The sequence below is a fragment of the Setaria italica genome, chromosome VII (assembly GCF_000263155.2).
Source record: "Setaria italica strain Yugu1 chromosome VII, Setaria_italica_v2.0, whole genome shotgun sequence".
Classification (NCBI taxonomy): domain Eukaryota; kingdom Viridiplantae; phylum Streptophyta; class Magnoliopsida; order Poales; family Poaceae; genus Setaria; species Setaria italica.
In genome coordinates this window covers 19,149,141-19,163,756 of record NC_028456.1, presented here as the reverse complement: position 1 = coordinate 19,163,756, position 14,616 = coordinate 19,149,141, and the positions used below count along the sequence as shown (strand labels likewise).

The window sequence follows — 14,616 nt, the reverse complement described above, 5'->3', positions numbered from 1 at the left end:
AAGTGGTTTTCACCAGCGCTGAATCCTAGTGCCATGGCCACTCCGCAGCCCTTCACGACGCGAGACATGGCCCTTGCCCTTCGCGACCGAGGGGCATCTAAGCGCTAGGAGATGCCCGTCGACTAAACAATGGCGTCGCGGCACGCAACTTGTTAATTGTAAATGCCGACCCTGTTGGTCATCTGCACTGCAGCAGCAGTATAAGAAAGACGAACTCGTTCCCAAGTTCCTGCTGGCCGGTGCAAGGAAGTGGGAAGAACACTGACCTGCAGAGGCTGCTGCCATGGCAACCAGCTCCTCTGATCAAGTTCCTGCCGCTGCAAGGAAGTAAGAACACTAGTTGTTGCCTTCGGTTTTCTGCTGTGTTAATTCGATTATCGAGTTCTTTTTTTTTCATTTTGGAAGATTTTACTTTGTCAATCGCCAAAAAAAAGAAGATTTGCGATTTGTTACGGTCTGATCAATTTGTTACGTGCTGATTTACGCGCGCGCGCAGGCTGGAGGGGAAGGTGGCGGTGATCACCGGCGGGGCGAGCGGCATCGGCGAGTGCACGGCTCGTCTCTTCGTGAAGCACGGTGCGCGCGTCGTGGTGGCCGACATCCAGGACGAGCTCGGCGGGCGCCTCTGCGCGGAGCTGGGCGCCGCCGCCGCCAGCTACGTGCACTGCGACGTCACCGCCGAGGCCGACGTCGCGGCGGTCGTGGACCACGCCGTGGCGCGGTTCGGCGGGCTGGACATCATGTTCAACAACGCGGGAATCGGCGGCGCGGCGTGCCACAGCATCCGGGAGAGCACCAAGGAGGACTTCGAGCGCGTGCTGTCCGTGAACCTCGTGGGCCCCTTCCTCGGCACCAAGCACGCGGCGCGGGTCATGGTGCCCGCCGGCCGCGGCGGCTGCATCATCGGCACGTCGAGCCTGGCGTCGGCGGTCGCCGGCGCTGCGTCGCACGCATACACGTGCGCGAAGCGCGCGCTGGTGGGGCTCACGGAGAACGCGGCGGCGGAGCTGGGCAGGCACGGGATCCGGGTCAACTGCGTGTCGCCGGCCGCGGCCGCCACGCCGTTGGCCACGGGGTACGTCGGACTGGAGGGGGAGGCGTTCGAGGAGGCCATGGAGGCCGTGGCCAACCTCAAGGGCGTGCGCCTGCGGGTGGCGGACATCGCCACCGCCGTGCTCTTCCTCGCCAGCGACGACGCGCGGTACATCAGTGGGCACAACCTGCTCCTGGATGGAGGCTTCTCCATCGTCAACCCGTCGTTCGGGATCTTCAAAGACTGAGCTTGAGCTTGACCGAGCAATGCATGACTAGTCGTCGTAGTAGCAGTGTGTTGGTGCTCTGTGATTGCTCGGGGGAGAAGTGAGGCCCCTATATTGCGTGGTGCTAGAGTCCGCTCTGCACGCTAAGTGCTTCTTGCAAAATAAATTTGGGGGAAATGTTAGCAATTTGTCACAACGGCTACATCAATTAGTACAAATAAGACAAATAAGCACTAAACCTATACAATCCAATACAGCTGAGTGAGATAGAGTTCAGGGATGCAACAGAACAGGAGAAGTGATGATAGAGGATCAACAAGGTCAATTCCGACGTGCTCTCAAGCTGATAGAAGAAAACCTCCAAGATGCACCTAGCTTTTTGCCATGATACTAAACGATTATTAGTTTATCGCCCTTGAACTCCGTGAACCGGCTATAGCTGGCATGGTATTTTGTACCAACAACAACAAATGTCTTCTGAAGCTTATGATTGTTGCCTTGCGACAGTCACTTCAAGTAAAGTAGAAGTCCACATCTGAATAAAAGCATGCGGGGTTAAAACGATGAGAAAATATGACATGGTTCCACCTTGATCCCATGGAGAGACCTAGGTTCTCCAATGCTACCCAACAAAAGTTCTACTGCGAGGGTGACCGCAATGGGATGAAAAAGCAGCACATAGGGAATATAATATTTCATTCAACCCTCTTATCCTAAAGTAAAAAATAGCAAAAGCTACCCATAGCACTATGGGCGCGCCACAAGATAATAAAATAGTATATGTGTACAATGCGGCAATAAACAAAGAAGGTAGTGGGCAGCCATGTAACCGTTGCAAGCCAGTAGGTTGCCGTTGACTTTCTGTGCTCCTAGACTACAAAAGTGAAGCACTACTAGTACATTCAAACATTCTTGCTTGAACACTACGGGCACGTTTGGTTTACTGCCAAAGTGCGCCATGCCAATCACAGGCGTGCTGGCGAGAAATTGGCTGCCGCTTGGTTCAGTGCCTTCGCGTTGGCGTGCCGATGCGCCCACACCCGCAAAAATAGAGCCGTAGTAGGTTTTTTCGCTCGTGCGTCGGCGAAACCTGGGCAGAGGAATTGGCCGCCCGTGCATTGGCGCGCCCGCTGTTGGCAGGGCAGCGCTAGGCAAAAAGCAAACAGCCCCTACTAGTTCCAATAGACCCATTCTCCAAAAATTTTACAAACTTCATGGCTTAAGACTCCCCAAACTCTGAGAGTAGTGGTTAGATCTCACCTCCTACACCGTACATCCCAATCTTAGTTTCACTTTACATCACCCAATTTTATGCACAACTTCAATCTTTTTGGTCCTTCAGTCCACCAGCCACCATATGGTCACTCTCCTTCAAGATTTAAAGGCGTTCAAAACCAAGGCAGGCAGTTGGCGGCAATCTACTCCACCAAGCTTTCAAGGTTTTCATTTACAAGAAAGCTTTTGTCCCTCACCAACTATGCAATTTGGAGTTGCAATCAATAGATCACCATCTGTTTTGCAATTTAGCCAATCTACTGGAGCTGCAACCAATACTTCTTCCTATCGAACCGAGTCTAGTTCTCCATACCCTACAACATGAGAAAGATCCGGTTACCATTGAATACTCGAGCAATAGCAGCAAAGAAGCACCGAAGAGGTGTACATGCATAAATTATACTGAAGAAGAGAACCACGACTATACGACTACTTAGCTCTTGGATACACCATTCCACTGATCCTGTAAATGGCATTGACAGGAAAGGAGAGTACTACTGGAAAGATGTATCTCAAGAGTTCAATAGCAACGCGCCAACAAATGCACACAAGAGGTCAGTCAAGCAACTAAAGTCACATTGGGCTCATGTGAAGAGAGATATCACAAAATTCAGTGCGGTATATGGTAGACTTAGAAGTACATGGAGTAGTGGGCAATCTGATGACATGTCCATGAACAAAGCCCATATGATCTTCCAAAAAGAAAATAAGGACATACCTTTCACCTTGGAGTATATGTGGAGAGTGATCAAGTATCTGCCTAAATGGCGTAGAGTTGTCCAACAAGAGAGCAAAAACAAGAGGACCAAGATTTCATCATCGGGAGCATACACTTCTTCATCCAACCAAGACACAAAGGAGGAAACCATGAGCAAAGAGAAGCGCCCAGAGGGGCCGAAGAAAGCAAAGGCAAGCTAAAATGAAAAGGGAAGGATGATGCACCATCTCCTTTGGGCAACCAACCAAGTAAGAACATGGTTCTATACACTAGTAGAGAACTGACTTTCGATGCGCCCCCTTTTAATCCCGGTTTAAAGTAGGCCCGATATAAAAGGGGGTGCGAGGAGTTTTACTTCCGGTTGGTATTTACAACCGGAACTAAAAGTCACCTTTTGTCTCGGTTCAAAAATCAGCCACCCGTGGGGGACCCTTTAGTCCCGAGTGAAAAAATCAGCTACCCGTGGGGGACCCTTTTGTCTCGGGTGGTAAGAATAACCCGGACTAAAGGTCACCCTTTTAATCCCAGTTGGTGTTACCACTCGGGACTAAAGCTCACGACACCAACCGGGATAAAATGGGGTCTTTTATCCCGGTTGGAAACTCCAATAACCAGGATAAAAGGGTCCCTCACGCGTGGCTGAAAAAGAGCTAAAGCTCTCGGACCCTTTTATCCTGGTTTGTAATACCAACCGGGATAAAAGGGGGTCTTTTATCCCGGTTGGTGTTTCCAACCGGGATAAATGTGGCTGGGGCAGAACTAAATTCTTCGGACCCTTTTATCCCGGTTTGTAATACCAACCGGGATAAAAGGGGGTCTTTTATCCCGGTTGGTGTTTCCAACCGGGATAAAAGGGTCCCCCATGAGTTAGTATAAAAGAATTGGATCCCCTATATAGTCAGATGTGGTGTGTAGGTGGGATGGCAAGGAAGCTACGCGCGAGGCTTGAGGTCGTGGGTTCGAATCCCATGAACCATTTATCCCGGTTTATCGCGTCTGGCATGGCAGCCCATTTAGTCCCGGTTGGTAATACCAACCGGGACTAAAGGGTGTCTTTAGTCCCGGTTGAGGGACCCGGGATAAAAGACACCCCCCTTTTGTCCCGATTGCTTTATCCCGGATAGTTTTTCGAGAGATTTGCACCTTTCCAACCGGGACTAATACTCAGTTTTCTACTAGTGATATCATGAAGCTATGACTATTAAAGGACAAGAAATGAGAGCATCAACAAAAGGGAAAAAGTACTAGACCTACTTAAAATTGTTGGAGAAAGATACTTCAAACTACAATGAAGCACAACTGAAGAGGCATAAAGGTGTTCTAGACCAGTTGGCGAAAGAACTTGGTAAGGAGTAAATAAGCAGCGAGTATCCTAGTACCTAGTAAATAAGCAGCGAGTATCTGAATTTTTATGATCATTTGAATGCCATAGAATTCTTCTAAGTCTTTCTTTTTCTTCTCATTTTGATGGATTTGGAATTCATCCTTGGGACCTATAAAACACCTACAAAGGTATATCTTGCAAACACATTAGTCCCAATAACTATGTTGCCATTAATCACCAAAGTCATTATGGTCTAGGGCCATTTTCCTTACAGAGACCATGCAAATACTTAGAAACAAGGCAAATACTTAGAAACAAGCTCACTTTCTAGGCCATTGACGTTCATGTCCATGTTACAAAGCTCACACGAGTGAGTGAATGCATGTGGAGTAAGCGCCCACCTAAGCATGGCTTGATGATGTTGGCGGTGCCTGCACCCGTTGCATATGCCTAGCATTATCATGGTCCAAGATGAAAATGGGGTAAGCATGAAGGCATTGATGAGCATGGTCACATGGTCTTGTTGCTGCTGCAATTGGATGCAACTTCGCGACTTTGTAGCAATTTGTAAAATACTTGGTGTGCACCTAGACTAGCATGCTATGAGTTGGACAACATGCAGCTCATGGTACAAGGACATCGAGAAATGTATATGCCAAGGATGGTGTTGACATGAGCCCTCTTTGGATCCAACCATCTAAATTTTAGCTGACTAAAATTTAGTTGGCTAAACTTTAGTCAGGGGTGTTTGGATCCACTAGCTAAATATTAGATTACCATGCTACCCTTCATGCCGTCGATGGTCTCCCCGGTGATGGTGGAGAGCCAAGAGCAGGGCCCAGCCCGTGGCCCGGTGGTGGCGGTGGCGGAGGAAGAGCAGGGCTCCGCCCACAGCTCATGGCGGCATCAGCGGCGCGGGGAGGGGTGCGGGTGTCCTCGATGAGCGGAGAAGGAAGAGGAAGCGAGGAAAGGGGTAGGGGATAGGCTGGGCGGTTGGAGTGAATGAATGAGGGGTATTTTGGTCTTTGGTTGGTTTAACCAGCTAAGCTAAAGTTTAGTTGGGTCCTGTTTGGATCCAAAGTGGCTAAATTTAGCCAGCTAAACTTTAGATGAGGGATCTAAACAGGGCCATAGCTCTCGCACCTTGCTCGGACATCAGAACGTTGATGCCATTACTTAAGCATTTCATCGAGCAGTTGGAGTCTACATCGAAGTTTATGTCACAAGTGGTGGTGGTGATAGTTAGGGACACTTCATGTAGGTCGGGGTTGGTGACAATACCCTTGGGAATGGCAGGTGTAACAGAAGTTTATCATGACATCACCATTGCTCATAAATGTGGGAAAGTTGGACTCAATGGACACACACCGAATGTTGAGCTAACAACAACTCTTGCATACATTCCAACCATGAAATTCTCCAAGTAAAATGCATTGGAGATCCATTAACTTGTAAGGAGATATCACTTAGGTTCATAAACTTCAAAAGTGCATTTTTAGATCCATAAACTTTTTAAGTCGTTCAACGCAGGTCCATACCAGTCCATGTGTGCACTTAGCGCTGACATGGCAAGTTGACTAGGCATCTACTCTCTCATCCCTCCCTCCCTCCTTCCCTTGTATTTTATTGAGCAAGTTTTGAACGCCGTGAAGATGGAGCGCGAGTTTGTAGGCCCTTTGGCTGAGCTCAACGACGCTCCAAGTGCCTCCTCCAATCCTCCTCTAGCTCACTGTGTTCCACTGGCAGCAACAAGGAGTTTGACATGGCGTACAATGAGGGACTCGACTCCTCGCCGTTCTCCGTGCTCCTTGGTAGCCAACATCGCCCTCTACATTGAGCTTCCCATAGAAGCATGTGCTCAATAAAATGCAAGAGAAGCAAAGGGAGAAGGATGAAAGAGAAGGCACCCAGTTAGTATGCCATGTCAGCTATAGATTCATACATGGACTGATATAGACCTACGATGAATGACCTATAAAGTTCATGGACCTAGAAATTCACTTTCGGAATTCGTGGACCAAAGTGACATCTCCTTACACCAGTGCATTTTACTCTAATTCTCCATTTGATGCAGTATCTCTCACACATTCGCCATTTCCACGACCCAAAAGGATAAAAAAACTTTACAAAGTACATTCTCTCTGATGGGATAGAGAACACGATGAATGGTGACCTCAAGGATGTGGTTAAGTGAAATCCAATCATCGGATTCATTGAAGGCATTTTCTCACACACCTTGTGGGTGCTAGGCTTGTTGAACAAAGTAGACTTAAATAAATATATTGCTCCTATATGTCTCCCACTCTATCTCCATGCCAAAAGCTTTAAGGATTTGGTTGTCGCTAATACCAACTGTTAGCAATTTGTCACACTGACTTGATCAACCATCACAAAGAACAATTAAACACATATAATTCAATACAACTAAGTGAGATAAATTTTTTTTGGTAGGTAGCAAAGTAAAAAAATAAGAATAGAAGATCAGCGATGTTATAGAGAGGCAACATCAATATGAGATCTTACATGAGTAAGAGTGTCAATTGAATTTCAAGAAAAATAGCAGAGTAAAATATTTTTTATTTCTTAATGTTCCAATGATCTCTTCTCTTCGCAGCATTGCGATCTACTGTTCGTTATATGTGCGAAAGTAGGCTAAGCCCATACAACTCGGTCCATCAATGGCCCTAAGGGCCTGTTTGGCTGCATGGAAATAGGCCGAATTAGAATTTTTTTCCTTGGCCGACATGTTTGGCTGCACATGGAATTGGAAATCGTCTTTCCAGTGATTTCCGCAGGCTGATTTCCTTGCCCGCGACACATTCTGGGGCTGAAAATAAGAAATCGATTCCATCCGCAGCTATCTCCCCTCCCGACTCGCCTCCCCTCCCCGACGTCGCGCCGCCTTCTCTCCCGACTTGCCTCCATCCCGACGCCGTGCCCCCTCCTTCATAGCCCCCTCCTCCGCCGTCCCCTCTTCCTCCTCCTCCGCCCCCTCCTCCTCCGACACCCTCGTCTACCTTGCTGCCCTCTAGGGTTCGTGCAACATCTCTTCTCCTCCCTGATTGCACTTCGTTCTTACTATTTGTATCTTGATCTGGTTGTTGCACTTCGTTCTTAGGGTTCTTGATCTAGTAATTTTTTGTGGATCTGGTTCTTAGCGTAATTTGTTGCAATCACTTGTTCCATTATTTGTAGATCCAATTGGCGATGAGTATTCATTGTAATCTTATGCTTTCAGTAGGTAGATTATGTATAATAGGTAGCTGTAGTTAGTCTTCTAAAAGCAATCTACTATTGCTTGTTAACATCTGATCAAAGTTAGAAAACCATGTTTAACAGGTTATGCTTGTTCAATAACATTTTCATTATAAGGTATGATGTGCTACTGTATGAATGTGTGATGATCAGTAATAACTTGCGTGATGATTATGCCTTGGCTTCTTCACATTCTGCAACTCTACAAGCAGTCAGAAAATTTAAAAAATAGTACCAGCTTCTATGTACTAGAAACAGAGGAACTTGGTCTATGAATTTGAATGTAGCACTAATTTTGCATCCTATGATTTGAATGTTGAACTAATTTTTGGAAGAGACAACATAATCGTTCTTGTTATGACAATATTGAGGGCACCGTTTTTAGAACCATTTGAGGTTTTTCATGTGGCATACTATGTGATTGTATCACCATTTTTTAGCGTAACCCATCAATGCAGTATCATAAGTCTATAACTACATGAAGTGATTCAGGATGTCAAGCCTGTTTATACACTGACAAACCTCTATAGGTGAACACTGACAAACCTCTATAGGTGCCAGAAAAATGGACATGCCGAAAGCGTGAAACTACCAATTTCAGAATGATTATGAATAAATGCTCCTCAAGAGTTAATGCATTAACACCTGCAGTTGCAGTGTTTATAGAAAGCTAGGAAAGGCACATGTTTCCTTTCCAGTTCCTGATTCAGCTCCTTGAGTTTCTGAACTTCTGCTTCCAACTCCATTGTATAAGCCTATGCAATAAAATAATATTTTCTGCTGTTCTGATCACTTGCATATGTGCTTTAATTGTGAACCTTTTTTTATGATAAATTAAAACATTCCTTTTTACATATGTGCTTTAGATGCCTGATAACAACATAGACATGGTTAATACAAGCATGGAGCAAATGAGAGAGAAACGTAGGAAGAAAAGAAAAAGAGTGGCTGTTTTATTTGTTTCTGTTGTCATGAGCATGATTGTGCACTGGTATCAGCGTAAGATACCTAGACATATCGTTGATCCGGATGAAGTGGCTGAGAGAGATGTAGCTACACACAAACAAATACTAAGAAATCTGTACCAAGGATCAAATGTCTATTGCTATGATAATTTGCGCTTGACTAAGAGATCATTTTATGACCTATGTGCCAAGGATCAACATTTGTTTTCTGTAGAAAAACAAAGAAGCTACTGGGTATAGGCACAAGATTGTCTTGTACTGGGACTCAATTATCTTGGTGTTTGGTAAAGACCATGCTACCGGTGAAGCGGCAAAGACTGCAGCTGAGAGCTCAAAAGAGATGAGTAAGGAAGATCTTAGTAACAAAGAGCCCACATCATCGGCAACTTCAGGAAGTTTAAAGAGGCAACGGTTAGGTGACTCTTTTACCTCTATGATGGCTGAAAAAATGGATAAGTTCGCTAAAGCACTCAATAAAAAAGCCCCTAAAGGCCCAACATCAAAAGAAATTCTAAACGCACTGAATGAGGTAGAAGGATTGGATGAAGACACTTTGTTGGACCTATTTGATATCCTGACCGGTGATGCACGTAAGTATGAGTCTTTGTTGGCGCTTCTGGAGAAGATGAGAAAGAGGTGGCTACTGAAACAGCTCAACAAGTGAAGAAAACTAGTTCATCTATAAATTATACTATCAAGTGATGGATAATATCTATTGAACTTGCATTGCCTTGTAATAATATGTGGCTTCAACTATATGAAAGTTTAGATACTATGTCTATCATGATTGCATTGTCAAGTATGACTGTATTGCTTGTTGTCTGATTTGAATGTCAAGTATGACTGAAAGTTTAGATACTTCATTTAAATGTTTGAATTGTAGCATGTTGTCTGATTCGAATGTCTAACAACAATGGAGACTTCATTTGAATGTCTGGCAACTCCATGTGTTAGAGAGAGAGCTATGCTGGTAGCATGTTATTCCATTTGAATTTCTAATCAACCAAACAATATTTGGAATCTAATTCTAAGAATTAGTTTCTTTGTACATCCAAACAAGAAAATTGAAATGAATCTAATTCTATGTAATTTAATTCCTATTGAATCCAATTGCTAGAATGAGATTCAATTCCGACGAAACAAATAGGGCCTAACAGAAATTCAGGAGTTGATATTACTATTAGGTGTGAAGCTAGGGGCCTTTATTGAGTCTAGCAAATTCAATGTTAAATTAGTTTTCTAACACTCTAGTCCTAGCATTTCTGTAGTGGTCTTGCCTGCTAGCTTCGCCCTTAGTTATCGTGAAAGGTTATTGCCTTTGTTGAGGAATAAGTAAGAAACTGGATATGCAGCAACATATACTCCTGATTTAGAGTTCATTCCTTGGATTACTTTGTGCTAAATGGGGAATTAATCTAGCTTACCTTTTAGCTTATGATTTATCCAATATGTACATGAGAATTGCTACGGTACTCTTCTTTTAATTTCTGATATGAATCTTAAAGCATCCAACTAAACTATACCTAATATAAAAGAACGGTTGCTTCTTCCAACCGTCATGGTCATTTTGCAAAAAAGTCCCTCAACTTTCATGGAATCAACTCGCAATCCAAATTCTGAAGAGAGGGGGCTCGGGTGGAAAAAGGAGGGAAGGGAGGGGGTTAAAGGGGAAAAAGCTTCTTCTTTCTCCAACCCTCAACCCGCAGTCCTCGCCCCCGTCAACACCATCGCGCCCCCGAGCGGAGCCTCCCGCCGCACGAGGAGACCCTCTAACGCGTTGCAGCCCCCATGGGGATCTCCGCTGCGGCTACCGCCTCCAAGCCGCTGCTCCTCCGCCCGCTCGCATCCTGCTCGCCCCCCCCCCCGGCTGCCACCTTCTCCACCACCGTCTGCCACCGCCCGCCGACCTCCTCGGCCACCGCCACGGTCTGCCGCCGCGCACGCACCCACCCCCTCACAGGCCGCTCCAAGCCCCCTGCCGACGCCGGCGGCGACCAATTCTCCGGTGACGACGGCGGCTCCGGCTTCGGAGGATCAGGCGGCGGACGACGGTGGAGATAGAACAGCGGGTTCGGGTCCGGATCGGGGGGCCCCGGCATCGGTGAAGGGATCGGCGAGGGGAGCGCGGCCAACTTGACCAGCACGTTGAGGCACACCCGTACCCCAAGTTGCCCCTGCCGGACGCCAACCGTAGCATGGCCGGCGGCGAGCGGCGGCATGGCCAGACGAGTGGCGCGCCACACCGCCGGCTATGATGGCGGACAGAGGGAAGTGACGAACAAGGGAGCACCAGGGGCTCACTGTGGTTTCGTTTTTGCGGTTGGTTGGGGATGAGGTGGCGGGGAGGATGGAGTCCACCGGTGGCGCCCGAGCTCGAGGCCGGCGGCAATGGCGGGCGTAGGGGCTTAATTCCCCAGTGCTAGGAGGCATGGCCGCGGGCAACAAGTGGTGGACGAGGTAGCTGGGAGGATCAGGCAGATGTGTGTGGTGGCGATTTGAAAATGGTGGCTGGAGGTCGGAGTAATTGGCCAGCGGACAGAGGCTGCTCGGCTCGGTTCGCTCTGTCTCGAGGAAGAAGAAGAACTGGCGCCCACCCCCTTGAAACGGGAAACCGAGCCCCTGCCTAAAAAATAAAAATAAACCGTGCTCCGGAAAAATATCATGTACAAAAGGGTGGGAAGGGGATTCGAACCCAGATCTTCGGATTCCTAGGAGCAAGACCAACCACCTGTCTTTTTCCAAAAAAACACTTGAGGTATAAAAAAATTCTAGGGATTTTAATAATATAATTAGTATTTCACCGTAGCAACACATGGGCATCTTGCTAGTATATCTATACCTAATATTAAAGAGCGGATGTTTCTTCCAAACGTCGTGGTCATTTTGCAAAAAACCCCTCAACATTTTGATAATCAACCTGCAGTCCAAATTCTGAAGAGAGAGGGGCCTTGGGTGGAAAAAGGAGGGAAGTGAGAGGGTAAAAGGGGAAAACGCTTCTCCTTTCTTCAAAATAGAGGCAACGGAGGGGATTGGGCGCCCCAGTGGCCGGAGCGGGGCGCCCCGCCGCTACCCTGCAGCTGCTCGGTGGTGAGGTCGGCCGGGCGCTTGGCGGACGACTCCCACCATCTGCGGAAGATCTTCTTGTTGACCGCAGGGAAGAAAGAGGAGATGGGGAAACTGGTGATGTAGCGGAGGATTTGCATCTGGATGTCCTGGACCTCATCGAGCACCTCCTCCCCGAGCCTGCGCTGAGGCTCATGTACACGAGCATCTGGAACAGGACGCGTCAGAACGCTAGCCTCACCTGGACGGCGCTCGAGCTGTCATCGCCGCCGCGCGTGGAGAAGGTCGGCCACGAGCACGTCTAGCGCCGCCTGCCTCGCTGGCGCGTAGAGGCTAACACGGGCGGGGTGCAGCGCCTCAGCGGTGAGGTTGCGGTGGACGAGGCGCCAGTAGGGCTCGTAGGGCGAGATGCTGATGTCGTGCTTCCCGGCGGTGAAGAGACGTCCCGGGTCAAAGAGGGGCGAGCGGTCGGCGAAGGTGGCGCCACCTTGCACCAGGACATGGTGCGCTAGCCGGCGGTAGGCGACGAAGACCAGCGTGCGGTGTGGAAGAGACGGATGGAGATGATGGGGCCGTGGCGCTCGTGCAGCTACCGGAGGAGCGGGCCAAGGTCAAAGATCAATCGTCGGAGCACCAAGAACTTAGTGACGAAGACCAACATCGGTGGCTTGGGACAACGTACCAACGTATTATGAAGTGAAGCCAGCATATTAGGAACAAACGAATAATAACATGAGATCAAGTAAGGACCTGTAGCAACGCACAGGCATTTTGCTAGTAATATTAAAGAGAGGATGTTTCTTCTAATCGTCATTTTTCTTCAACCATCGTGGTCATTTTGCAAAAAAGCTCCTCAACTTTTCCGTAATCAATCCACAGTCCAAATGCTGAATAGATGGGGGCTCGGGTGGAAAAAAGGAGGGAAGGGAGGGGAAACAAACGGTAATCGCTTCCTCCTTCCTCCGAGCTGCGCCCCGTGCCGGATCTAGATCCAGCGGGAGCGGGTGGCGGCGGCGGAAAGCAGGGAGGGGCAGAGCGGGGGAGCCGGGCGGTGGCGGCGCAGGGCGAGCCACGAACCCCCTCGCGGCCATCCGTGCCCTCCGATCGATACCTCCACGCCTCCAACCTCCTGCCGATCCCCTTCCTCCCCACCCTCTCGCCGCTAAAACGGATCTACTGTATGGGAGGGAAGGGAATGAGTCCGCCGTTACGTGGGAATTCTCGCGTGCTTGTGTGGTTTGCTGGAGGCTGCTGCCGCTGCCGCCGGGATGGCGACGCACTTCACGCCGTCACAGGCGCACGTGACGTCGCACCACCACTCATCGTCCGGCAGCGGTGGCGGCGAAGGCCACCGCGCGCCTGCACGCGTCTACGCCGTCAGCCTCCGCATCGGCCGCGGTGGCGGCGCATTGCCCGCCACACCTCTCGTGGCGTCGTCCCCGGCATCGGCCGTGGTGGCGGCGCAGTGCCCGCCACACCTCTCGTGGCGTCATCCCCGGCATCCTCCTCTGTGGCGTGCCCACCCGCCCACAACCCAATCTCCGTCAGCCCAGCGTCCTTGTGGTGCAGATCCTGCAGTAGTGAGTCGGAGGACCTCAACGGTGACCTCGTGTGGAACGCCATGCTGCATCAATCGAGAGGTGCGAGATGGTGTTGGACATCCCACAGGTGCAGCAAGGTGACCATGCGGGCGCATGGTCTTGGCCGAGGTGCGAGATGCTCACCATGTTCATGAGTGAGGAGCCCCGATAAGCTGAAGCATGCAGATATCTTTATAACAAATGGATCTTGTGGATTTTTGAGATAGATTTAGGGTATGATACCCCTGCTAAACTTTAGCACCTATCACATCGGATGTTTGGATACTAATTAGGAGTATTAAACATAGTTTAATTACAAAATTAATTGCACAGATGGAGTCTAATTTGCGAGACGAATCTATTAAGCCTAATTAGTCCATGATTTGATAATGTGGTGCTACAGTAACCATTGCTAATGATGGATTAATTAGCCTTAATAGATTCGTCTCGCGAATTAGACTCCATCTGTGCAATTAGTTTTGTAATTAGCTCATACTTAGTCCTCCTAATTAGCATACAAACATCTGATGTGACCCTGCAAGTTTAGTACTTCGTATCCAAACACCTCTTTAGCGTTCTCCTCCTCCTGCACAAACATCTGATGTGACCCTGCTAAAGTTTAGCACTTCGTATCCAGACACCTCCTTAGCGTTCTCCTCCTCCTGCTACACTTTCAGGGAAGAAAGCTAGCTGGGTGCCTGATCTGCTCCTGGTGCTTGCCGGCAGGAAGAAGGAAGAGCTACTGGTAGGTGGTTGCTGCTGCTGTCTTGGTGGACAGAAGAACAGAGCAGAAGGTGTGCTTGTGATTCGAGCTGTTGCTTGCTCATTTATGGAGGAAGAAAAATAAAGAAGCTAGCTATTGTGGATTGCTTGCTCGGTGGAGAAAAGAAGACAGGAATGATGGTTGAACAGGTAAGCACTTCTTGCTGGATTGGGTTTGGTGAGGCCACATCAACACCCTGAGATTTGTCATTTTGTTTGCTTGAAATTGTTGATGAATCCAAGGTGAACTCTCGGGATTAGTTGCCAATAACAAATGATCAGATATAAGGTAACCAAGAGATTTCATCGGCACGTCTCTACTTACCTGTTCCTCAGATTTAGAGTAAACTACCTGCAGCTTCTGCTCAAGGTCATGCACCTTCTTCTCAAGTTCAACACTCTTGCTTACTTTTTG

General features: G+C 48.3%; 1 protein-coding gene and 1 pseudogene across 1 annotated transcript; both read left to right on the top strand.

The window, feature by feature from the left end:
- LOC101783295 (momilactone A synthase) lies at positions 1 to 1,497 on the top strand. The gene is made up of 2 exons (XM_004975467.4): positions 1 to 327; positions 497 to 1,497. The coding sequence occupies exons 1-2, from the start codon at positions 284 to 286 to the stop codon at positions 1,278 to 1,280; spliced, it is 828 nt and encodes a 275-aa protein (XP_004975524.1). The 5' UTR covers positions 1 to 283; the 3' UTR covers positions 1,281 to 1,497.
- Positions 1,498 to 1,856: 359 nt separating this feature from the next.
- Positions 1,857 to 5,822, top strand: LOC105914765 (annotated as a pseudogene).
- The last annotated feature ends 8,794 nt before the right edge of the window (positions 5,823 to 14,616 follow it).